Source organism: Hydra vulgaris, chromosome 13, assembly GCF_038396675.1.
Source record: "Hydra vulgaris chromosome 13, alternate assembly HydraT2T_AEP".
NCBI classification, from domain to species: Eukaryota; Metazoa; Cnidaria; class Hydrozoa; order Anthoathecata; family Hydridae; genus Hydra; species Hydra vulgaris.
Genome location: NC_088932.1, coordinates 46,784,862 through 46,812,486, shown reverse-complemented (window position 1 = coordinate 46,812,486; position 27,625 = coordinate 46,784,862). Strand labels below are relative to the sequence as shown.

The following is a 27,625-nucleotide window of genomic DNA, read 5'->3' as shown; positions in this document are numbered from 1 at the left end:
TCATTTTGAAAGTGATATTTAGAAATCTATACAGATAATTTGTTCACATATTTCAGCGATTAAGAAGACTTAATAGTTTTGGGATGCAAGCACTCAACATATTAAGAAAAAAATGAATAAACTTATAAACTTTTGTTGAAAAAGTGATAAATTCACTAACACCGGTTCTCTGTGACAAGACCTGATGGTCTTCTTGGAGTATTCGCGTTCTTTATACATTATTTCTTATTCTTTATATTTTAACAATACCTTCTTTTGTAATTTTTCTTTTTCTATTTATTTGTAACTTTATCTTCTATATTGTAATAAAAAACAAAACAAAACAAAAAATTTTAACTTATTTTTAAATATTTAAGAAACAAGATGCATAATTAATATGTTGTTAAATAATAATAAAAAACTTTTTTTAAATTATACACTTTATTATTCAAAGCGCATCCTGATAAAAAAATGTTTGAGATATAAATAAGTAAAATTTTCAGTTTAATGTTAAGATTAAAGAGTGCAGCTGTTTCTATTAAATAGACGACATAAAACTTGCGCAGATTCGTAAACTAGTCAAACCAAAATCGAAAATGGTTATTTAATAATAATTTTTTGTTTGTTTTTAATTTGTTTTCGATCATTACTAAGTAGGCGTTTATATCTTATATGTGTATAATTTGTAATATGACACATGTACTGATCGATGTAGTTATTTTCTAATGAACCTAATTATTTGCTATTTTACTCATCTTCTTTATAAGAGCAGATTTTAAATATGCTTGAAAGGCGATTTTATGGTAAACACATTTGATAAACAGTTACATTAAATTTTTGATATAAAATGACAATAAACTGATAAAAATATTTCTTACGTCAATTTTTTTTTGTCATAAAAACGGGCTCATCAACCATTGATATTTTTTATTATCATTATGAAAACTAATCTTAATTCATAGTTAAGATTAGTTATTAAGATGGTTGCAAAACAATTACATATGGTTGCACATTAACTACATATATATAATGTGTTAGTGGTTAGGGGATATATGTCCATGTTGTTTTTTAGTATTTGATTAAATGTTCAATTGTCAAATTTAGCATTTTAATTAAGTCATTTTAACTTAAAACAATATTAACTAATTTGGGGCAAGCAACATTATATAAAATAAAATGCTTATAGTCTTATTTGTTACAAAATCAATATTACAAAACATTGAAAAATTAGTTTGTCAGCTTATCAACCTGCAGTAAATAATTTATAATATGTTATGTTTCAATTACAATTTTTAAATACAGGCATTTGTTACAATGAATCTCTATTTCTTACACACACTGATATATATATATATATATATATATATATATATATATATATATATATATATATATATAAATATATATATAAATATATATAAATATATATAAATATATATAAATATATATATATATATATATATATATATATATATATATATATATATATATATATATATATATATATTAACTTGTAATTTAGACCCCAGCTAGTTTTTAAATTAGTTGTGTGCAGTTTTGAAGTATATTTATTGATCATGGACAAAAAAGAATATACATATGGCTATCAACCATTAGATGGTATGTTTTTATTATTATTTATAATTTCAACATTTTTTAAATTTAAATCAACTCCATGTTTGAAAAATAAGTTTAATGTTACATGTCTTATTGTTGTTTTGCTTATAATAAGTATGTTACATGAAACTAAAAAGATCTTTAATGCAGTATTTTAAAGGTGAAAAAAAACAACCAAAGTTAATTAAACCTATGAAAAATTATGTGATTTTAAATAAGTTTTAACTAAGTTTTACAAATAAAGATTTGTTGAAAAAATTAGGTCAAATTTAAGTTTTCTTCATTTAAATTGTTATAATTTTGTCAATTTTCATTTAAATACCTATAAATTGGTATCAAAAGATGTAACAGCGAGCTTCAAATGTTTTTTCATATCTTTACAATCAAAAAATGCATTAATTTCCATGAAAATTTATAATTTTTATATATAAAATTATTGCTATTTTGTTTTATAACAGTTATTTATATATCAGCAAATACCAGGGATTTAACCTTCCCCCTTCTTCCTAAGCAAATACCAGAGGTATTTATTAGAAAAAATGTATATATATATATTTATATATATATATATATATATATATATATATATATATATATATATATATATATATATATATATATATATATATGTAAATTAGTAAAGACACTTATCTAATTTTTAGTTTTCTTCAACAGCTTATTTCTCCATCAGTAAGTTCATCAAGAAGCTTCTTGATGAACCTACTGATGAAGAAACAAACTGTTAAAGAAAACTAAAAATTCGATAAGTGTTTTTACACCGACATAAATTATATATATATATATATATCTATATATAAATATACACATATATAGGGGCTGTTCTAGGAAAAACTTTCCATAAGGAAATATGCTATAAGTAAGCATTTTTTGCACGAAAAAAAGGATATTTGTTGTATAAAATAAAAGAATAAAAACAACAAAAGATTATGAATTTAGGCAGCGCCTAAATTGGTGCCCAAATATGATTGGCGCTGTCATATATAAACTATATATATAAACGGTTTAGAATAGCCCTTTAGATATATATATATATATATATATCTAAAGGGCTATTCTAAACCGTTTATATATATATCTATATACATATAAACGGTTTAGGTATATATATCTAATTTTTTATATATATATATAAACATATATATATATATATATATATATATATATATATATATATATATATATATATATATATATATATATATATATATATATATATATATATATATATATATATATGTATATATATATATATATATATATATATATATATATATATGTATTTATATATATATATATATATATATATATATATATATATATATATATATATATATATATATATATATATATATATATATACAGGCCTCGGCGGAAGTAAATGAGTGTGAGAACGACAGAATGCTTTCCTAAAAATAAACATGGCGAGCCGTGTGAACTGTTCCTCTAAACAGCTTTTTAGGAAATCTTTTGGTTTATGCGCAAGCTATCTGTTTATTCATTAAAAAAATTGTTTATTAAATACAAAATTTTGGTTTTATACTTGTTACAAGCCCAGGGTGCAACAAATTGTTTTTTTTAAATGAATGTTGATGTTTGTATCTTTATTCAACGACGAACATCTAATTTAAGAGATGGTTTATAAGGAAGTTTTATTTTCAAATAATTTTTATTTTAGTTAATAAGTTATTAGATATATCAATGATGTTTATTGAATTTAATTACTTTTTATTTCTTCAAAACAATTTTTTACGCATTTGCAAAGTGCGCAAATTAATGATAATTAATAAGCAATGATTTAACAATTGTAAATTGTTATCCACTGATACTAAATAATTAATTTTTCTCAATTTGGCTTGCTAAATTTATTTACAAATTAAAAGAAAGATAAACTTGAAGAAATTAAAATAAAAGGAACTAAAAATAAAATAAAAGTTGTTTTGACATTTTTTTTTAAACTTTTAATAATAATATCATATTAAGTATTTAATAATAAGTTAATAAAAAATATTATATTATTGGCGTTGTTAAACACACAATAAAAAAAACAAACCTTAATAAACATATTAGTTATATATATTCTATTAGGTTGTATATATTTCAGCAAAGTTTAAAAATTCTTTTTAAAGTGTATAATAAGAAAATTTAAAAAAATAGCATGCTATAAAAAAAGTATAAGCAAATGCATTCATTTTAAGTGAAATTTTGCATGCTTTTGTTAACGCATGCAAAAATCATGCTAAAACATAATTACTTTTTTTGATTGCGTGTTTAGTTATTTTACAATAGTAACACTATTGAAAGAAATAATCATGTTTTGGCAAGATTCTGTTAAAGTCTTTGAAACGTGTTTTAAGTTTTTAGTAACTAAGTGTTTTTTATTATAAATATGTGTTTTTTATAATAAATAAAAAACTATCAATGGCATAATTGTTTGAAAAAAAAATTGCTGAAGTAATGCACGTGTTTTTAAGCAAACACCATTGTTTGCATAAACAAAAATATAGAAATTTGACATTCATTAGACAAAAATTTGACGTTAATTTTTGTGCCTTTTTCTAAACAAAAGTTTGCACCTTTGTAGAATTGTTGCGCCATGTCAAACATGTTTGTTACATTAATATTACAAGAATATATACATAACAAGTGTCATTTATTGCAACATGAAAAAATTCTTTAGATGAACGTTGTTTTTACAGCTTATAAAAAAAAAAAATTATTTTCTTATTGCAATATAATGCAGGCATTTTAAAAATTAAAATAATTATTAAAATGACTGCGTTTTTTATTTTTGTTACAATGATAATTATACTTTTGAGAGAAATAATTATATTTTTGTGAGAGTTATTAATTGCTCCTGTAAACCTTTTAAGTGTATAATATATATATATATATATATATATATATATATATATATATATATATATATATATATATATATATATATATATATATATATATATATATATATATATTAGGGTGTGTCAATTAGACGAGTAAAACTCAATATTTTAAAAAAGAAATTTTATTTAATTTTAAAAAAGAAATTTTATAGTGAAATAATGTAAGGATTTTATAAATGAAATGGAGTAATACTTTTAAAAATAAATTAAATTAGGCGGTAGCTACATTTTTTTTGGTTTTTATGTAAATCAATATGCTAATATTTTGAAAATCATTAAAACAACTATGTATTTTGTTTTTCTGCTGAAAAAGTTAAACTTTAAGTGGAAAAAATTTATTTCGGACCTATTAGCAGATATTTTTTAAAACTTAAATGCGTTTAGCTTGATGAAAATAAATTAAAAATAAAATTCCTTGGATTATTGAAAAATTGTATTTTAATATAAATAATGGCACCAAAAATCAAAAGAATATTAACAGCTACTCACTTAAGTAGATATGTTGGAAAAGGAAAAGCCCTTTTACCATCTGAGCTATCTACTGCAAGGGACATTTTACGATATGGAATATTTTTATGAGAAACCAATGACCTTAATAAAAGAAACTATACTGTTGATAAACTAGTAAATGATATGACTCTAGCTTTATCTGCCAATCGAAAAAAGTTAATTGTAAGTTTTTACATCTTGTAGTAATAAAAGATTGTAGTATAAAAGCTAAACTGTAGTATCTGTGGGAAACTGCTGTTAAAGTTAGCATTGGAAATGCAAAAAAATCAAAAAAGGATAGTTTCATTCCAAAAATCGACAAACTCATTGATATTTTATCCTGTTAATGTTTAATAATGTTTTGTTCAGAGTATGGTTGTGATCAATAGTAAACAACCAGGGTTGATATTTGAACAGGGCTGGGTTTGTGACCATCATCTCTTTTGGCAAATACTACACCATATAAACACTAAAATTTATATAAATATAGCAAATATATGTTTATAACAAATATAATTGTTTATATCCATAATATGTATGCATAAAGTGCATCTCAGAAGCTTTTATTTTCCTTCAAAAAAATGGAGTAGAATGAGATTTGACTTCAAGTCAAATCTCATTCTACTCCATATTTTTCACTATCTTAAGCAGTTGCTTTATTAATCATTTATTTCATCTTTTTTACAAGAACATCTCTCTTGAGAACAAATGTCCTTTTATTATTCCAAGAAGCCAATGTAAAAAGGTCCCATCTGATGTTAAGTTCTGTTATCTTCAGTTTACTAAATCTTGTATCTTATATCAGATGTTAGGTTCTAGAGATTTTTGGTCAGTCTTCAACAATGTCATTAACTAAAGTAAGTCTAACATTTAATTTTATTAATTATATAATATTTAATATTTAGTTTTTAAAAAGTGCTAAATAAGTGGTTCCAATTTCTCAAAACTCTAGAAAACACTTTGATCTCTCAACTATCCTATGATTAGTCTTCACTCTGTTATTAGTTTCTTTGTATAAAGGTTTTGAGATTATTAAATTATTTTTTACTAACTGCAGTAACAAAGTTATTCTTAAAGGGCTACACTCTTCTTTACTTCAAATAACTTAAAGGGTACCACAAGGTATCTTTGCTCCTGTATTGTTTCTTATCTACAATATTAATCTTCATGAAAATTTAACATCTGAAGTAGTTCTATTTGTTGAGGACTCAACTTTATACTCTTGTCTTGACAAAAAATCTTTACTTTTTGATTGCTTAGAACAAGCAGCTGATTTTTAATCTGATCTCTCTTCTGTACCAGCCTAAAGCTTGCTGTGGCTTATGGATTTAAATTCTGGACTTGAAATCTGCAATTTTTGTTAGCCAACAAAACTCATTTATTTACTGCAAAAAAATATTGCAATAATGTTGGCATACCTATATTGATGAATAACAACCCTCTTACTCTCAAACAAAGTCTAAAAGCACATTATAAATGTAATGGGGTCGTGGTGTAGTGGTAGAGCGCTTGTGTCATAAGCGAGAGATATCGAGTTGGATCTCCACCAAGTCCCCTGGTAGTACTGCACTCAATGTGTTTCTCAGCGTAGTGGCCTTGGTTGTCAAGGTTCCTGTTTCAGAGTTATATAGTTGAGAGAGGGTTATAACCACAATTAAGTAACCTCCTCTGTCTGTAGTGGCGTTTTCAACCTTGGGGAAATGAATTACCATATAAAAACATAAATTAGACTTGCTTTATCTGAAAAGCTTGAGCCACTCTCCCATTGTTGTAAGGTTGCATTTCTTTCTTTTTTCTACAAATACAATCATGGTCAATGCTCAAACAAGCTATTGTTTCTATTACGATAAACTAAAACTCATTCTTGCTTCTTATTCAACAAGTTGCATCCTTTTACTGTATATGTCCATTCATGCTATAAAAACTTTTATTAATCCAGTTTTTTTCCTTGCACATCAAAAAATCTTATAATTATTAGCCATCTTCATGTTTTTCTTTTATACACAACCTACAACTTTTCAAGTCTTCAGTTAACCATTTCCTAGTATTTTTACTTATTCTCTATTTTAGAGTAACTCATAACTTAATAGTGGTTGCTTGCAAACTTGTTGGAAGTAAATTAGAGTTTGAAAGTGTATAAATATATACCAGTATTTAATGTTTTTGTTTTGTTTTTGTTTTTGTTATTCACCTCCTCAAGGCCGAGAAGGCCACTACAAATGAGGAGCCTACTTAATAGTGGTTTATAACCCTCTCTTAACTCTATAACTCCGAAACATGAACCTTGACGAACAAGGCCACTACGCAGAGAAACAAGTTGAGCGCGGTACTGCCAGGGACGTGGTGGGGATCAAACTTGGAACCTCTCGTTTATGAAGCGAGCGCTTTACCACTACACCACTACCGCATAATGTATTAAATAGTAAATATTAAATACTATTAAATAGTAAATATAAGCATAAAATTATAATATATAAAGTGTTATAAATATTTTTCTAGCCCTGGCTATCAACCCCTGCTAAATTTTATAGTTTAGCCAGGGCCAGGTTTAAAAAAAGTCTCATTTTTAGCTGGGGCCAGGGCCCCGGTTGTTTACTAGTGATCAGGGCTGTGAAAACTGTCTAGAATAGCTCCTGGCTTAATTAAGTCACAGAGAGAGAAAGTTTGAAGTTTTGCACATTACTATATTGGTGGAGTTGATACAACAGAATCAATAAAAATAAAACAAGTTGTAAAAAGAAAAGAGGAGTATCAGCAGCAATTAGAAAAGAGAGTTAAAAATTTAAAAAAGAAGAAAAATTCAACCAAATGATACCAAAAGATTATAATTGCTTTGCACAGATTAATCAAGTAATAACAAAATAAGTTTATTAGTAAATAGTTCTAATATAACTATTTTTGGAAAAATTAAATGTTAATATAGTGATTTATAAAAATATCTCAAGATCTTTTTTTTGCTTTTATTTTTTTTAGAAACCATTAACTTAAATGATAATAACAAAAAGTTTAATTCTTGTATTTATTTTTTTAGAATGAAAAAACTGTGATAATAGCTGATCGTTATGAAACTTTATTGTTATGTTTATAAAATTCTTGTCATAATATTATTAATTGATGTTAATTGATATAATTTATTAGTCAAGTCATAAGCTATTTTTGTATATAATTACGCCCTCGAGAACTTTTGTTTCTGTATAAAAGTTGTAAATAGAATTTAATAAAAGGAGTCAAAAATAAAAGTAAAACAAAGTCTTCATATTAACAAAAACAAATAAAGTTGACTCAGAACCAAAATTTTTAGAGAACCAGAAACTTCTAATAATATTGTAAAAGTTTATAACAGAATGGACATAACAAACATTGCACTTACTAGTATGAGGTATCACACTAGTTTACGAGAAACCGCAGGAATAACGACAGCAGAACTTATAGATGGAAAAATTATAACAAAGATTGATGATTATTGATCACAGCAAGGTTAAAAAGTCGCAAGAGAAGTTAGCAATCGAATTAGATAATAAGTTTAATAAAGACCTTGAAAATAATGTAGTTTCCTGTATTTTTTTTTTCGATGGCAGGAAAGATAATACAAAAGTATTAATGGAATTTGATGGTAGGTATTTCCCTGGTCTTCTTAAGGAGGAACATTATTCTGTAGTTACTGAACCAGGTGATAGGTATCTATTTTGTTTTGTTCCTGATAAGACTGATCACAAAAAACATGCTGAGGTACTTGCAGACCACATGGTTAACTGGTTGGTGGAAAGAAATTTAGGAACACAACTAAAAGCTATAGGATGAGACAGTACACTGTAAACACTGATTGGGAAGGTGTTGTGATGCAATGGAGGAAAAGAAAATTAAGAAAGAGATTAGTGTGGATTGTGTGTGATCTTCGCACAAACAAGTTAGGGTTAAGGCATTTAATTATAAGCTTAGACAGTCCAATAAAATGTGGAAATAAGTGGTCAAGACTACTGGGAAAGATGTTAAAAACAGCAGCAAGTCTTAAAAATAATCCCAGATTTACAAAAATTGATGTTAGGCTTGCATTATTTGTTCTTAGCCCTGAAGTAATAAAAGGTTTAAGTACTGATCAGAGCTAAGCTTACAGAATAACAAAAGGTCTGGTGGTTTACCTCAGCAGTGAGCAATGCTCAACAGCATTAAGATTTGCAGATATGGGTTTCTCAGCATGGCCTATATGGTATCAAGGAATGGCCTATATGGTATCAAGGAATGGCCTATATAGTATGAAGGTTGATACCATATAGGCCATGTTAAGAAACCCATGACTGAAAATATGGGTTGTCAATTTTATTGTTAGTGTTTATATTCCAAACTGGTTTAACTTAAAAGTCAAATCTTGTTGGGTTGAGGGACCAAGACACGTTTTATACCAATTAAAACTCCTCAGGAGCCAGAGGAAACTTCTTGATATTATAATGCCCACAATTAAAAGATCAGCTTGGTATGCGCATTCAGAAGCTATTTTACAAGCTACGATATACAGTGAGAGTAAAGTAGAAAAAGTTCAAGCTGTGGAAATTATTCTTAAGCTTCGTGAAAAATATCACAAGCAAACTAATACTAGTGTTTATAGCCGTAGATATCGAAAAATACCTGATATTAATATTGATGCTAAAAGTCTTTTTAGTTTGATAGACTGGAGCAATAATATAGCAGAAACACCTTTATACACAATAATAATACACAATCAGTTGAGAGGCGTGTGCAGCTTAGTCACAGAAGACGCAGGACATGTCCACACATCAGAAAGAAGAGAAGCTTCCATAAGAGTCCTATTTATTAGCAGAGAGTTGATGTTTGCTAATAGGAGCAAGAAAGACATGATGGAACTTCTTAACTATACTTAAATAATAAAGTGATTTTTTAATTATTATTTTTCGTTGAGCTCAAAAAGTATAACATTCTGTTGTTGTTTTAATATTCAGCCTATATGATTTATATTATTATATTTAATAAGCACTTAATATTCAATAAATTACTTATTATTACAATAAAATAGTAATTTTGTAAAATAGTGCTTTTTTTAATACTATTAGTTGCCATAGCATAACAAATTTTATTTTTGTAGTCATAGTTATGTGCCTAAAATGAATTTATTTTATGTCAAAGTTCGTTTTATAAGGATTACAAAAATTATAGGGTTATCTAACAGTAGGGTGCCAAATGTAAGAAGCCCTAAAATGTTTTTTATAACAAAATATAAGGATTTTTATAAGGATATTGTTACATATTTTACACATATAAGCAGAATTTTTCAAATTTTTTCTTTACATCACATTAAATAGAATATTTAAAATAATTACAAATAAAACTGTTTAACTCTAGGCAGAAAAAAATTATTCAAAACAGCTAACCATTTTTCTGGGGGTGCACACCAAGTAGTTTGCAGAATAGCCATAAAGAGTAAAATTAAAAATTAAAAAAAATGTAGCACTAAAATTCAACAAAACTTAAGGTTATGTTTCTTATTTATATATAAAATCCTAATATTTTTTTAATATAACTTTTTTGAAATCAATTTTTTCTTAAATGACACACCCTAATATATATATATATGTTGTATATATATATATATATATATATATATATATATATATATATATATATATATATATATATATATATATATATATAGTTCTATAGTTTGTTGGCTTTAGGAAGAGCGGAAGGAAAAAAGTGATTCTTACGCCAACACATACGTCACTTTTAATTACTTTTGACTTTCGTCCAACATTTCCGTGTTGGACGAAAGTAAAAACCATTAATTTAATTACAAATTAATCGTTTTTTAAAAAAACCACAAAAACGCAAATTTAATTGACCAGAATGTTTTTAAAAACATTCTGAATGTTTTTATAACATTTTGAATGTTTTTAACAATATAAACAATGTTTTTATTTTTATTTTTTTTAATAAAATGTTTTTATTTTTATTTTTTTTAATAAAATGTTTTTATTTTTATTTTTTTTACTGTAAATCATGCGCGGAGTGTTGCTACATCGACTATCTTATAGCCTGACTCGCAAGGGAGTGCTGCTACATCGACTGACAAATAGCCTGACTCGCAAGGGAGTGCTGCTACATCGACTGACAAATAGCCTGACTCGCAAGGGAGTGCTGCTACATCGACTGATAAATAGCCTGACCCGCAAGGGAGTGCTGCTACATCGACTGAGGGTTTGGTTGGGGCAGGCAGTCTATCATTATTAAAAAAAAAAATTCCGGTCTTGCATTTTAATTTTTACTTTTTGTCAACAAAATATCGAAAAAACTTTCGGACAACATCTAAGGGTTCTATATATATATATATATATATATATATATATAAATATATATATATATATATATATCTATCTATATATATATATATATATATATATATATATATATATATATATATATATATATATATATATATATATATATACACATATATATATAGATCTATAGTTTGTTGGCTTTAGGAAGAGCGGAAGGAAAAAAGTGATTCTTACGCCAACACATACGTCACTTTTAATTACTTTTGACTTTCGTCCAACATTTCCGTGTTGGACGAAAGTCAAAACCATTAATTTAATTACAAATTAATTGTTATATAAAAAAACCACAAAAACGCAAATTTAATTGACCAGAATGTTTTTAAAAACATTCTGAATGTTTTTAAAACATTCTGAATGTTTTTAAAACATTCTGAATGTTTTTAAAAATATAAACAATGTTTTTATTTTTATTTTTTTTAATAAAATGTTTTTATTTTTATTTTTTTTAATAAAATGTTTTTATTTTTATTTTTTTTACTGTAAATCATGCGCGGAGTGTTGCTACATCGACTATCTTATAGCCTGACTCGCAAGGGAGTGCTGCTACATCGACTGACAAACAGCCTGACTCGCAAGGGAGTGCTGCTACATCGACTGACAAATAGCCTGACTCGCAAGGGAGTGCTGCTACATCGACTGACAAATAGCCTGACCCGCAAGGGAGTGCTGCTACATCGACTGAGGGTTTGGTTTGGGCAGGCAGTCTATCATTATTAAAAAAAAAAAATTCCGGTCTTGCATTTTAATTTTTACTTTTTGTCAACAAAATATGGAAAAAACTTTCGGACAACATCTAAGGGTTCTATATATATATATATATATATATATATATATATATATATATATATATATATATATATATATATATATATATATATATATATATATATATATATATATATATATATATACATATATATATATATGTATATATATATATATATATATATATATATATATATATATATATATATATACATATATATATATATATATATATATATATATATATATATATATATATATATATATATATATATATATATATATATATGATATTTTGTCAATTAACTTTGCAATATATTATTTTTATAGAGTTTTCTCAAGTTTTCTCATTTTATAATTTACTTTTCATCGAAAATTTCAAAATCTGTTTACTTAAATGGCTGATATTTTTCCAACAATAATGGAATCTCGGAAATAAAAAATGAAATGATAATAAAAAATGAATAAGTTGTGGAATATAATTCTTCTTTAAACCTAGAATTATAAAGTAAACCTAGAATTATAAAGTAAACCTAAACTGTCATGTTCAAATTATTTAAAATAAGTTTAAATACATTTTTTCTAACATCTATAAAAAATCTAGATATTAATTACTAATTAGCACTCATTGAAGATTAACTCTCTCTCTTTTTATTGAAAAAGTTGACACATAATAAGTCAACCTAAATATCTATTCTAGAAGTTCGATAAGTTACTGTATAAATTTAAAAAATTCTGTATAGTATTCAGCTTAATTAAAGCGTAGTATACAATTCTTATGTTTTGTTAGAGAAATAAATCTAAGCTGGAGGTTCTCTTTTAACAGTTGCCAAAAAGATTTTTTTTTTTTGATTTGCTTATTCTGCACACTGATTTGTTCTGGGATTTCCATTCTTGATGATTCCTGATTCCAAAACTTTCTCACTGAGTTTAACACTTTTTCATGACAGTGCAAGCTGCTATATAACTTCTGATAATCATCTACATTGTACATTTGGTCAGTAAACCAATGGTTTCCCTATCTGTAAGCAATTAATCTACAAATGTCAAGTAGTTGAGTAGTGAGAGATAAATGCTAAAAGAGCTAGTATTGCTTGGGAATTCCATCTTGCATTATTTAATTTTGGTATTTTCTAAAGCTTCACTTCAAGAAATACTTCAGATTCTTCAAAAAAAGCTGAATACTCGAGTTAAATAAATTGAAATATTATATCATTTGCCACGTTGCTGTTTAAGTAATCACTTATTTAACATTCTTGAAATTCTTCCTGAGCTGTTTGTAGTTCTTTATAAGTTCCGGGAATAAACAGATATTCAATACCATGCGACATGTTGCTTCCTGCAAGTTCTTCCATTACTATGTGAAGGAATAGTTCAAGAACATTGTTTTGACAACCAATAAATTGTGGTCACTCCAGTTTTTTTTCAGTGAAGTGTCTTTGTAACTGACTAACAAATACATCTCTTTTTTCAGCGTTTACATTCTTAATGTCAATTATCTTTATACTCTTCAACTACTAACACTTGATACAAAAGAAGGAAGAAATTTATTTTTACAAACAAAAGAAAAAAGAAATTATCACAACGAAGGAAGTAAGAAATTTATTGTACAAACGAAAAAAAAAAGTGTAAATAAATAAAATGTTTAAGTTATTCAAAAACATGGCAAATCCTAAATCAAAAACAACAGTTAAATAAAAATGTCCCGATGAAAAAGCTCTACAGGTGATGCTAAACATGCAACAACAAGAAATGCATATGCAAATGCAAACACAAGTGACTGAAATGATGTAAGCATTGATGTCATCACTAAATTAAAATAATATATCATTAGTAAGTTCAACAAACAATGTTAAGACACTAAAAATAAATTGACCATCCATAGAAGGCGATTTCTCAAACAATAAATGGATAATTTTCCTCGATGCATGGACAAGATATAAAGAAACTAAAAAGCTAACCAACCCAAGAGATATCTACAAATTAAAAGGATTTTACTGTAAATAACCCTGAACCATTGCCAATTTTATCAGTAAAAATCAAAATAGACCTAATCGCTCATTAAAAACTAAAACCTTCATCTGCTAAATACATAAAACAAATGAAATTATCATATATTACAATGTCAGCTATAGCCAATACAAGTGCCCAGACATGCACTGCTGGCTCAGAGATACTAAAGAAATGGTCATTACCAGAGCAATTTCTAATTAAATCAAGACATAGGATTTGGGGTGTCACCAATGACAGCCTCATTGTTAAAGGTGTTTACATCATAAAAATATCAAATAAATCTGCGTTAACTACACAACTACTATACATATGCAACAACGTAAGTGAAATAAACTTATCACAAACCACTTTAAAACACCTATCCATCATTGCAACCAATTTTCCTAATTCTTTTACAAATACAAAAATCAGCAACTTATGCAGTCAAAAAGAAACCATTACAAACAACTACACCTCAGCAAAATTTGGTTGTCCTTTGAGAACTGCTAGCCTATAATTAACCAAAGCAATGCCATTCACCATTACAATAGAAAATCGCTCAGCAATTGAAAATAGGATTAAAAACTTTTATGCCAGCAGCGCATTTAATACATGCACACATCAGCAACTACAATCAATTATGGGAAAGCTATTAAACATAACATTTAAAGATGGGGTTATCCCAAGTGCAGTACACAAGCCAATACCAATACCAATACCACAAAAGTAACTCAATGATGATGTAGTACTGGGTATTTTTGAACCAGTACCACAAGGAACCTCAACAGAATGGTGATTGTACCAAAAGAAGACAGCTCACCTCGGAGAACTGTTGACTTACAATGTTTAAACAATATGACACTGAGAGAAACACATCACACTAATTTGCCAATTAATATTGTTAACCAAATTCCAAAAAGTAAAAAGAAAACTATTGTTGGCGCTTGGAATGGATATCACAGTGTATCTCTCTCGCAAACTGCCAAAAAGGTTTCATACTTTATTACAGAATGGGGGCGTTACTGAAATTTAAGAGCACCACAAGGATACCATATTTTTTTACAATATGACCTAGAATTTCCTACAAGTTGTCAGATGCATTGATGATTCTGCACTTTAAGATAATGATATTGAATCTTCATTTTGGCATGCTATGTCTTACATTAAACTATGCTCAGATAACAGAATAGTATTTAATCCCCAAATGCAACTATGTTACATTAAACTATGCTCAGACAACAGAATAGTATTTAATCCCCAATTATGTTCACCTTGGACAACGTTGAGTTCGCTAGATTTGAGCTAACCATGACAGGATACAGACCATCCAAAGAGTTATTTGATGCTCAACAAAATTTGCCATCACCAAAAAATATAACTAGTATCATGCTTTTTCTCAGGCGCCAATAATGGCTCCATTTCACACCTTGTTAAATAAAAAAGGCAATTGGGTCATTCCGTATCAAATCACCTAATGGTCCCCAGGGTACCACCTCAAATTTGAAAATGAAAAAAATATAAACCTAAAAATTTCAGCTTGATTAACCAAACCGTTCAAAAGTTATGATTGATTTAATATTGACAAAAATCAGAAAAATTGAAGTATATATTTTTATATACTTTTATATTTTTGATTTTTAACAGAGCATAACTTTGTAAATAAAAAAGGTGATCACCTGAAATTTTGTATGTTAATAGTTTCTAACCCAAATAATCCAATTTTGTAGGTTTTTTTGATTGGCTTTGAGGAATTGATGAGTTATTGTACCCTAAAGTTGCTATAAAACGTAATAATAGGAAAATTTTTGGAAACTTTTATGTGTTACAGTTCAATACCTATAGATAGGCAGTACCAATTTTTTTTTACTTTTGTGTACTTTTGAGCAACCACTTGTGGAAAAAATTAGAATTATGTGTTAAAAGTTAGTTTAACACTTGCAGCAGCCTAATAAAATATCACTTTTTTTGAAAAATATAATAAATTACATACACTTTGCAGGCATAGAAAATAGTGTAAACGATTGAAATAAATTATGAAGCTTTTTACTGGCGAGGTTCTATATATATACAATCACCAAAAGAGATTTAAAGACCTATACTCTATTTTATGACATAATTTTAGCATTTTGATTGCAATGCTTTTTTAGTTTAAAAGGATACCTAATAGCACTAGTTATATTTCAAAAAATAAATAAAAATGCTGAAAGAAGAAGTGTATATATACATGAAACACAAGTACACTTTTTCTTTATCTCTGATTTACATAACTCATAATACTGTCATAATCATTATTAGCAAGTTTCTAGTCACAAGCTCTTCTACCCTTAATGGATGGAGCACTTATTTGACATACTACTTTGTCAAATGGAACCCAACACTGACTTGATCATGCATCATTAGTCCATTTTAAATTTAATTTGTTTCTATGCATGAATTTTACATTAACATCTTGGTTTTCATTACAAATCTCAAGCACAAGCCCTATGTACCATTTATCATCGTAAAAGCATGCAATGTATTTACCAGGTTGAAAGTTTGAAGGATCTTTTTTTTAAATTTCATGGTTATTGATATCATCACTTGAAATGTAAAATATGTTAACACCTTTAATGTTTTTTTTAGCCCACGTAAACAGTTCATTTGGTGTGAGGTAGTAAGTGACCAGGGCCCTGGCTCCGACCCCGGCTAAAAATAAGACTTTTTGCAAATCTGGCCCTTCCCCTGCAAAATTATAAGATTTAGCAGGGTTGATAGCCAGGGCTAGAAATAAGTTTATTATTCTTTATATATTATAATTTTATACTTACATTTACTATTTATCAAATTCTGGTATGTATTTATGCCAGTATTTGATAAATAGTGACAGACACAGTAAAAGGATGCAACTTGTTGAATAAGAAGCCAAGCAAGAATGAGTTTTGGTTTATTGTAACAGAAATGATAGCTTGTTTGAGCATTGACCATGATTAGAGAAACAGCATAAAAGAGGAAGGCTAAAGCCTGCTGCTGCTGCTGCTGATGATGATGATGATGATGATGATGATGATGATGATGATGATGATGATGATGATGATGATGATGATGATGATGACAGTTGTGATGATAATCATGATGATGATGATGATGATGGTGATGATGATCATGTTGATCATAATGATGTTTATAAATGCATATATACAAAATCAATATATACAAAACATATATACAAAATCAAATAAAAAATTTGTTCACAAACCCAGCCCCAGCTATTTTTTATCAAACCCGGTCCTGGTCAAATATCAACCATGGTCGTTTACTAGTGTGAGAGTCTGGTTTGCTTCTCTTTTTATAGTTGCTCCTATTCCATCACCTTGACTTTTGCCATGGGATGTAGCAAAGAAGTGATGCTCAGCATATATATTGTGATCTTCAAGATGGTACATTAAGTTTAACAGACATTTGTAATTTTAATAATCACTGAAGTATTTTACTTTATTGATTGTAGGTAGCTCGATTTTGATCATTTGGAGTAACTTTGTGAGAAAACAATGAACTATTGTTTGGTCATGGCGAAGCTGGTCAGAAATTGTACAATAGTATTCACATTTGAGTTGATTTTTTTCATCTTTATAATAAATAGCAAATGGATGTAGGGTAGCTTGATTGGCTTGCCAGTAAAACCAGTGTACAGCATCTTGCACAAGAAAACTATAGTTCTCTGCAAAATCCATAAGAGTAAAATAAGTGTGTTGATCTTTTTACCTCTTATAAGTAGGAGGGTTGTGCTTCTTTTATAAAGTGGTGGTGACAAAGATCATACAAAGTCTCACTTAGAGTTTCAATAAACTCAATAATGCTTGTTTGGACTGTGACAAGTGCAGTTCAGTCAGTTGACACCCGTTGTTTGTATGTGATCTGATCGACAAAATCAAAATAATTATTTTCAAACACACTTTCCTAGTAAGTCTTTAAATTTACTTTACCGGGGCAGTTGGAACATAGATGAAACATGCAGCTTCGACTATCTATATTACAAACACATACTTTCAACAAATCTTTGTAATATATTAAATGGCCTTTAGGTAAAGCAGGTAAAATTCTTCCTACGCAATAATTCTTTGATATTTTTTACTAATCTTAAAATATTAAAATCAAGGGTTTAACATGCAAAAAAAATTTTTATATTTTCCGGTAATAAAATCAGCAAAAATGAAATCTCAAGCACAAATGTGATTGAAACTGCAACCTCTAACCTTGCATCTAAAATGCAACCAATAAACTATTTCTACATATAACTATTTCTGCATACACAAAACCTTTTAGTTTTTGGTTCTTGCAATATTGAAAACAAAAATGATAAAATCCAGAAAATACTGTGCAGATTTAGATTTTAATACAAACTCTTGAAGCAGTTGAAGTATTTTACACTCAAATTATAACCATCTGAAAATTATATCATTATAATTATATTATATGCATAAAATTAAACAAATACATATCATAAAATCTTATCAAATAAATTTAATTAAGACACTGATGTTTTTTTAGGGAAAACTGATTATATTTATTCAGGGGAAAATTAATAATTTACACCTAATTCATAGGGCTACACTCATGTCATATGATAGAGTATAGGTCTTAAAATTTTTTTTGGTAATTGTCTATATATTGAACCTTGCCAGTAAAAAGTTTCATAATTTATTTTAACTGTCTGCGCCTACACTGCGCCTACTTTCTATGACTACAAAGTGCATGTAATTTATCGTTTTTTTTAAAAAAAAAAAGGTGGTATTTAACAGGCTGCTGCAAGTGCTAAAATAACTTTTAACACATAATTTTAATTTTTTTCACGAGTGGTTACTCTAACTACACAAAAGTAACAAAAAATTGGCGCAGCTTGTCTGTTGGTATTGAATTGTAGCACAAGTTTCCTTTTTTTTTTAATATTGCGTTATTTAGCAACTTTGAGATACAAGAACTCAAGAATTGTTTAAGATCGGTCAAAAACACTTGCAAAAATAGATAATTTGGGTGAAAAACTATTATCAAAAAAACTTCAGGTGAACATCTATCTTATTTAAAAAGTTATGATTTGTTAAAAATCAAAAAAATCTACTGTAAGCTCCAGATACTCAAATTTTTCAGATTTTGGTCAATATTGATTCAATTATGACTTTAGAACGGTTTGGTCAATCGAGCTGAAATTTTCAGGACTGTGTTTTTTTTCATAAAAGCTGTGGGTGGTCAAAATTTAAAGCAAATTTGAGGTGGTAGGGTACCACCTCAAATTTGAACACTTTTGAAAAACTAGGCAATTTCATATGTAATAACCCAATTATTATTGGGGCCTAATGCTTGAAAATCTTTTTCAAGCATCTAAGCTTAAAATAAACTAGTTATTAAAAGAAGGTGTTCAAGCATTCAATATTAATTGTCGAACTTGTTTATCTACTGATAAGAGAAAATTAAGCAACGGTTTTATACAAACACAAAAGCATTGTGAATGCCCTGACATTGTTAACCTATGCAGCTCATCTCATTGGAAAATTGTTTATGCTGGCTCCTGGTTTACAAAAGATGCTAAGTGTTGATGTGTTCCCATTGAAGGTGAGTCATTAGCATTACTATATGGTTTAGAAAGTTGCAAAATGTTCATCATGGGATGCCCTAACCTGTTCATCATGAGATCACAAACCATTTGTAAAATTATTCAACGAACAATAACAATAAACAATGTATGTGACATTGAAAGTGGCTTGTTAGGAACCATTTATTCTTTGTTGAATAGTTTCAATGGTCCTATTAAAATGGATAGAATTATTACAGAATTATTAATCGACCCTACATATCAAGATCTAAAGCGTGTACACAAAATAAATGTGAAAGTAGAAAAACAACTAAAAAAAAGTACTCCTCAATTTTTAATTCGAACCAAGTAATAATTTTAATACAATAATATAAGAAGATCAAACATTAAAAAAAAATTAATTATTCCTGTGGTAATCTAATAAAATTTTGAGCTTTTGTTTTAGTGGTACCCATAAGCTTGCGCACAAAATAAAAATCAAACCATTTGATGCTTTTTTAAATGATATTTTAATATCTTTAATATTTCTGCAAAGCTTTTTTGTTTTTTTCTTTTCTTTTAGTAATAGCCCAGTACTTTTTAATAACTCTCAATTCTGGGCAGTTTGGAGGATTTTCTGTTTTAGGCACAAATTTCACATTATTCTGTTTATACCATTCCATAGCTAGTTTACAATAATGAATTGAAGCTAAATCAAGCCAGAACACAGGTCTGTTATTGTGTGATTTAATGAGAGGTAAAAGGCGTTTTTGTAAACATATATTTGACCAGAAAGTCTTTAACATATATTTGACCAGAAAGTGTGGACTGAGAAATAAAGGTGCTGATTTTTTGCCACAGCTGCAAATAGCTTGCCAAATCAAATCTGTTTTAGCGAACTTGTCATGTTTTGTGTATTTAAATTTCTTATCTGCTTTTCCTCTTTATTTGGCAATATAATAAACGACACCAGGAATTTGTTGATGATCGTACTTGATATAAGTTTCATCATCTTCAATAATACAGAAATTTTTAGAAATAAAATTGTCATACAACTTTCTGCCGCGGGTTCTTTCACTTTTTTGTTGAGTTTCAGAACGGTTAAACACTTTTTGTGCTTTGAAAGAATGAAAACCATGTTTGTTTCTAACTTTTGCAACAAAACTATGAGAAAATCCATACATTTTTGCGCGTTCCCTGAGTGAAAGGCTTGGGTTATTCTTAAAACTGTTAACCAGTTTTCTAGCTAGTTTTATATCTTTAAAACCTTCCTTTCTTCCACCACCAGATTTGCGTTTGATTGATTTTGTTTGAGAAAAATGTTGAATAATATGACTAACAGTGTATTAATGTATTTGCAACGATTTTGCTATCGAATTGTAGCTACTATTAGGATTTTGTAAATATTTGTGCATAATTTTTTCTCTTACGTCTTCTTTTTTCGTCATTTTTAAAACTAATTTCAAGTTAAATCCAAAAAGTAACATATTTTGTTGAAACCACGACACGTTGTAAACAAAATACAAAACAATTAAAAAGATTTTAATACAACCATTAAAAAAAAATGACGTGCTTATTCTTTCACATTCATTTCGTGTACATGCTTTATTTCAACTCATACAAAAGGGAATCCCAGAAAATATGCAAAGTGTATAGATATGTCTTCCAGAATTTTGGTTTGAATGCTGACTTATACACTATAGTCTCGTGTTTTTAGATGGTAAAGTCTTTATACCAAACAGGCTGAGTATAAATTCAATGAAACATTTATTGACTACAAATATTAGCTCAAGTAGATTATTAAATACTAATGATGTAGGAAGAGCACTATTGTTACACAGAAATACACCAGCTCAAGATATTGGAGCATTTCCAGCCAAACTATTGTTTGGAGAATTATAAATGACAACTTACCAAATCCAATACAATTTAGAAGCGATTGATCTGAATTAGCCGATAGGTGTGAAAGAGCTATAATAAAGCAATATTATAATTCATTAAAGTTTAAAAAACTCCAATATCACGGTCCGCTAACCATAGGGTTTGAGCGTAGCAAAAATCAGCATGGCAACATGGCTACAAAATGGCAAAACACGGGACAAATTTTTGAAACCTTGCTGCATCAACAAATCGAGTAAAAGTAAATGGGAACCATAGACACACTGCGAAATTAAAGATTTTCGCAAGAAATACTCCCATGGACAAGAAACCCCATTATTCAAAGTCATAGTTCTGAATATCCTCCTATAGCGTCATCAGCAACTCGACTCCAAAATTCACAAAACAATATACCAATGAAATTTCCTGTTGAACCAATAATACCACCAAACCACTTGTCATTCCGCCAATGAAGTGACAATCCTGCGACAATCGATCCACCAACAACAACCGAAACCCTACAAAAACTGAACAACCTGTGAGAAACAAGAAATATACCAGTAAGGTTAAAAAACTATATTGTAATACTTCTTTTCTATCTGGTAGATGTAATGCTTGTAACTTAACTTCTCTCTGTTTATTCTTCAATACTAACACTTGATATTCTTGGTTACTAATACATTTACCATCAAAGTACAGTGACCAGCTTTCTAAATGTAGTTTTTTTTTTTTTTACTTCCTGAAGTTTAACAGCGTTTTTAATTGTTAATTTGAATACACCAGACTATGAAAGTTTCATTGATTTCTGAAGAACAGTCCAGAAATTTCTAGAAAGTTCCATTAGGTTCAAGAAAATTCTAGGCCTCAGAAAGTCATAATGCTACTACCTGCAAATACTGCTTAATATCCGTTTAAAAATTTTGTGTTGTAGGTGACCTTTTTTAAAAATTTATTTTCAAAAAATGAGTAAAACTAATTTTCAACACATTTGGCACAAAAGTTCTTTTAACAAAAAGTTAAAATGTCATAACTCTAATATATGTATATATATATATATATATATTATATATATATATATATATATATATATATATATATATATATATATATATATATATATATATAATATAGGTCTCGGCTGTAAGCAAGAGTTAGCTCATGATTTTACCCACTCTCCCATAAAGTGCTTTACATGAGCAACTTTTTGCTCTCTTAAAAATTCTATTTTTTCATAAATATAAATCATTTTCATTTTTACTCAATATTTGGATATTGATTAGAAAAGTTAAAAATTCTTGTACAAGCTATATTGAATAAAAAAGACAAAGTTTCAGATTGACTTTTTTTGCTTACAAAATGCAATTTTTTTTTTTTTTGAAGTGCTTTAGATGATATTTCAAATATACAATTGGCTAACAAATGTCAATTATATAATATAATATTTTATAATGCAATAATTTTTTTGTTTTTAGTGAAGAAGAATTTCAGTATTATAAATGCAAATATAAATACTACATAATTATAATACAGAGTTTTAATTAAATTAGTAAAAAAAAAAGATTTTTTTTCTTTTCGAACACAGGTACGCAGTGCAGAGAGATTTTTTTCTCTTAAAACCCTTGTGTGAAATACAGTGTATTAAAACCCTTAAAACCCTTGTGTGAAATGCAGTGTATTATCACTATAACAGTTATGGCAATATGGTCAAGTTTGCAAAGTTTTTTATAAACGAAAATTATTGTTGTAACTAAGATCAAAAATGCAAGTATTAAACCAATAATTGCATAACATTTAAAATTAAAATTTTTAAAAGGCAAAAATTAAATTTGACTAACTGATTGGTTTCTAAAATAAAAAATCATTTTCTTTAAAAATGTCATAATAAAGAAATAAATTGATAATATTCATTCATAAATCTTTTTCATAGTTAATGCTATGTCTTCATAATAAAGCTATTATTTAAAATTATTAAACATTTTTAAAAAGTAAAATATTCTTTTTGAATTTTAATACTAATTTTTTTGTTTCTTTTGTTTGTTATACTTTTTATATTATGTAATGAATTATATATTTTATATATTAATTAATTATGAATTTCATAAATTTGTCTCAACTAAATGTTTTGCTTGTCACAATTCAATGTTCAACAAAAAAAGTTGTAATTATATAAACACTTTTATTGTGGAATCTTTAACTGTTGTAATAATTCTTAAACTTTCTGCATTCTATTACTGTAAGAAAATATGATATATTTTTTACAAGCAGTAAAAATTTTGATAGCCCTTTGTTTGTCAAAGTTTCTATCAAATAAAATTGTTAACAAATAAATTGATAGCTTGAGTGAAAACCAAAAAAACATTTGTATTTCAGAATTTTTTCAAAAATGGAATATTTCATAAGTTAATATGACGCGATATATTAGGTTTTATATTTCATAAGTAAGTATGGCGCGATATATTAATATTTCATAAGTCAATATGGCGCAATATATTAATATTTCATAAGTTAATATGGCGCGATAAACAGTGCTCATTATGTATATATGCTTGAAACATTAATGTTACAAACATGCTTGTAACGACTATAAAATCTAATTTTGTATTTAATCAGCAGTTTTTTTTATGAATAAACAGATAGCTTGCGAAAAACCAGAAGCATGACTTGTCATGATCATTTTAGAAGAGCTATACTCTCATACTTAGTCAATTAGTTTGAAGAAACGTGTTTATATAAAGATTTAAAAATATTGTAGTGGTGTTTTGGTAGAATTTTCCAGCTAGAGCCATGGGAGCCAGAGACATTAGTTTTCAAAGGGAGCCAGAGCCATTTAAAGAATTTATTTTATAATTAATTGTAGATATCTGGAATGATTAATTGTAGATATCTGGAATGAATAATTGTAGATATCTGGAATGGAATTGTAGATATCTGGAATGGTTGAAATAATTCATTCTATCTATATGGTATCAAGGAACTGACAGCTTATTAAAAAATTGTATATTTTAAGTTAATTTATGGTTGTGAATACTGTCTCTTCAATCCTGCTGTCCTTTAAGTTCTGTTATGATGTTAGATGACACACAATTATAAAGCTTAAAGCCATAAAGTTAAAACCATACTTTTTTTTCAGCCTACCCATTCCTACCACACTCCTACCCACTCCTGGAAATGTATTGTTATATAAATGTATTGTAGTAGAAATGTATTGTGATAGAAATGTAGTGGTTATGTACAGAGTTTCTACAGAACAGTTTTCCTGTTTTCTAGATTATTTCCTGTTGGACTTATTTTAAAGGCAACTGGCTGTTTTTCTAGATTCTAACTAGTTGAGTGTTTAAAAGCTGACTAGCTGAGTTTTTAAAAACTGACTAGCTGAGTTTTTGGAGGTAAAAATCCATAGAAAAAAGTTTAAAATAAATCAAATGAAAAGTTATAAACTTTGTTTACTAATTTTATTTTTGATTTAGTTTAGTATCACCTCAGGGTCTGAGATTAGATAGGTTGTTTGTTTTTTTTTAAAGTGTTTTTAAGATAATAAAAAGAAGTTTTAAATTGAATTATTCTGTTTATTTAGTAAAAATGTGTAGTTGCGGAACTCTTATTTTGAAGGAATGCACTCAGCTTGTTTCTCCACCCTTTTTAATGAAAAGGGCCTACATTTTTTTTTAAAAAACAGCAAATGCAAAACCAGTTAGATATTTAAATTTTTCAATTTATTCTTAGATTATTCAAAAAATGACACAGATGATACAGGTGTTTGTAAGAAAATAACAGATGCTTATGAACTTGAAGAGCTTAACAAAAATAATTTACCACCTTCCGATGAGAACAACAATAAAATGAATGCTTATGGTATTGGTGTGTATACTGCTGGAATATTTATTGTTGGCGAGGTTAGTGGTGCTGGTGTTATTGCTTTTCCTGGAGCAATGTCCAAAACAGGATGGCTAGGTGAAATTTTGTTTTAAGATAGAGTTAAATTACAGACTAAGTAATACTAAACATATCTTGGGAACAACAAAACTACTGTACACCTCAAAAAAATGGGCGTTTAAAGTTTTTAAATACGTTTGCTGAATTTAACAAAATATATTTAAATGATTTAATTAACCATTTTAAAAAGAGTTATTTATCTTTTAATTTTGTTTGTGTTTTTAATTTATTTTCATTTTTTTAATATTTTTCTTTTTAAATTTTTTAATGTAATTTTAACAAATATTTAGTTTAAATTTTTACAGGTTTACCATTAATGGTTGTTTTGTTATTCATATGCGCTTACTGTGGTCTTTTGCTTGGATATGCTTGGAAACGTGCAAAACAGCAGCGTGTAGAGACTGAACCTATCAGGGATCCTTATCCTTTCATTGGTGAAATTGCATTTGGAAAAAAAGGTCGTAATGCTGTTTCAGTATGCTTAAATGTTCAACTTTTTTTTACTTGCGTTATTTACTTAATACTGTGTGCAGAAATTTTACAAAGTTTCCTTATGTTCCATGTTGGTCTTACGCCTGGGATTTCAAGTCTTCGTATTTGGCTGCTGATAGTATCATTTGTAATTATTCCATTTACTTGGTTGGGTACTCCTAAAGATTTCTGGTTTGTTGCTGTTGGAGCTGCTCTTTCAACTACTTTAGCTGTTATTCTCATTATAACAAAGTACATCTTAATTCGACCATATGATATAAATTCAGTTGAAAAAGCTCCAGTAACAATTAGTTCTTTCTCATCTGCATTTGGAGCAATTGTGTTTGGATATACTGGTGCAAGTTTGTTTCCTACTATACAGTCAGATATGAAAAATCCAACTAGGTTTGTTCAGGCTGCATCAATTGGTTATGCTGGAATAGGATTACTTTACATTCCTACTGCTATTGGAGGATTTGTTACCATTGGCAAAGGTCTCCAAGATAGTATCTTAAAGACACTTACTGATTATGATCATATACATAAATTAAATCATGGCATAGTTGCAGCAGCAAAACTATTATTTGCATCACATTTTTTGTGTGGATTCGTATTAATGATAAATCCTTTGGTTCAACAAATGGAGAGTTTTTTCAATGTACCCTATGGTAAGTATATTTTGTTTATTGTGTATATTTTAATGAATATCGAGCAACATTTTTATTAAACAATTTTATTTTTACAAGAAATAATAATCATATTATGTCAGCGAATTTCAAATATATATATATATATATATATATATATATATATATATATATATATATATATATATATATATATATATATATATATATATATATTTAAATTATTTTGTCATTTTAGAGTTCTCAAGACAAAGAATATATTTTCGAACGTTAGCTGTGCTATCTATACTTGCTACGTGTGAGATCTTTCCACTATTTGGTCCAATTGTTGATTTGATTGGTGGATCATTAAATGTGTTTTTGTGTTTTTTTTTCCCTATTTCATTTTATTTGAAATTATATCCGGAAACGACATTAGGCCCAAAGTTGCTAATGGGGTTTGTTTGTTTCATCGCTTTGATTGGAGGAGTTCTTGCTACAACTTTTAATATACTAAATATTAAAGCGTCTATCAATGAACTATACTTTAAACATGCTGTTCACTTATAGTAAACGGTCACCAATGGTTACTTTTCAACACATAGCTATTGTCTTAATAGTTGCATTGTTGCAAAATTTTAAATTATTTTTTGAGTTAATAAATAAAATTATAAATTAAAAATAGTATTTGAAATATTTATATATTAGTTTTTAAGATATAAAATATTTTGAATATTATAAATCAATAAAATTGAAATGAATCGGTTAACTAAACTAAATTATCAGCCTGGCTGCTAATTTAGTTTAGATGACGATTTGATTTAATTTTGATGTAGTTAGATGTTATTTATTATGTTCTTATATATTTATGTAATTATGTTATTATTTATATATTTTTTTAATTCTTATACGGTTATAAATTTTTTTTATAAATATTTTGTATTGATTTTATTTTATTTACTTTTGAGGCTTCTTACTAAACAGTGACGTAAAAATGATTTATTTTTTTAAATTGTCATTTTATAAAAGTTTGTTAGAATTTTAATTTCGGTGGATTAA

The 27,625-nt window shown here is 27.4% G+C and overlaps 1 protein-coding gene across 1 annotated transcript; it reads left to right on the top strand.

Moving 5' to 3' along the window:
- The first annotated feature begins 640 nt into the window (after positions 1 to 640).
- LOC100200464 (uncharacterized) lies at positions 641 to 27,625 on the top strand. The gene is made up of 5 exons (XM_065816322.1): positions 641 to 782; positions 1,502 to 1,599; positions 25,260 to 25,487; positions 25,775 to 26,608; positions 26,826 to 27,625. The coding sequence occupies exons 2-5, from the start codon at positions 1,557 to 1,559 to the stop codon at positions 27,134 to 27,136; spliced, it is 1,416 nt and encodes a 471-aa protein (XP_065672394.1). The 5' UTR covers positions 641 to 782; positions 1,502 to 1,556; the 3' UTR covers positions 27,137 to 27,625.

Excerpts from the sequence above, each read along its gene's own strand:
- LOC100200464 (XM_065816322.1), top strand. The coding sequence starts at position 1,557 with ATGGACAAAAAAGAATATACATATGGCTATCAACCATTAGATG. Across the intron at positions 25,488-25,774 it reads GTCCAAAACAGGATGGCTAG|GTTTACCATTAATGGTTGTT; the intron begins GTGAAATTTTGT and ends AAATTTTTACAG. Across the intron at positions 26,609-26,825 it reads TTTTTTCAATGTACCCTATG|AGTTCTCAAGACAAAGAATA; the intron begins GTAAGTATATTT and ends TTGTCATTTTAG.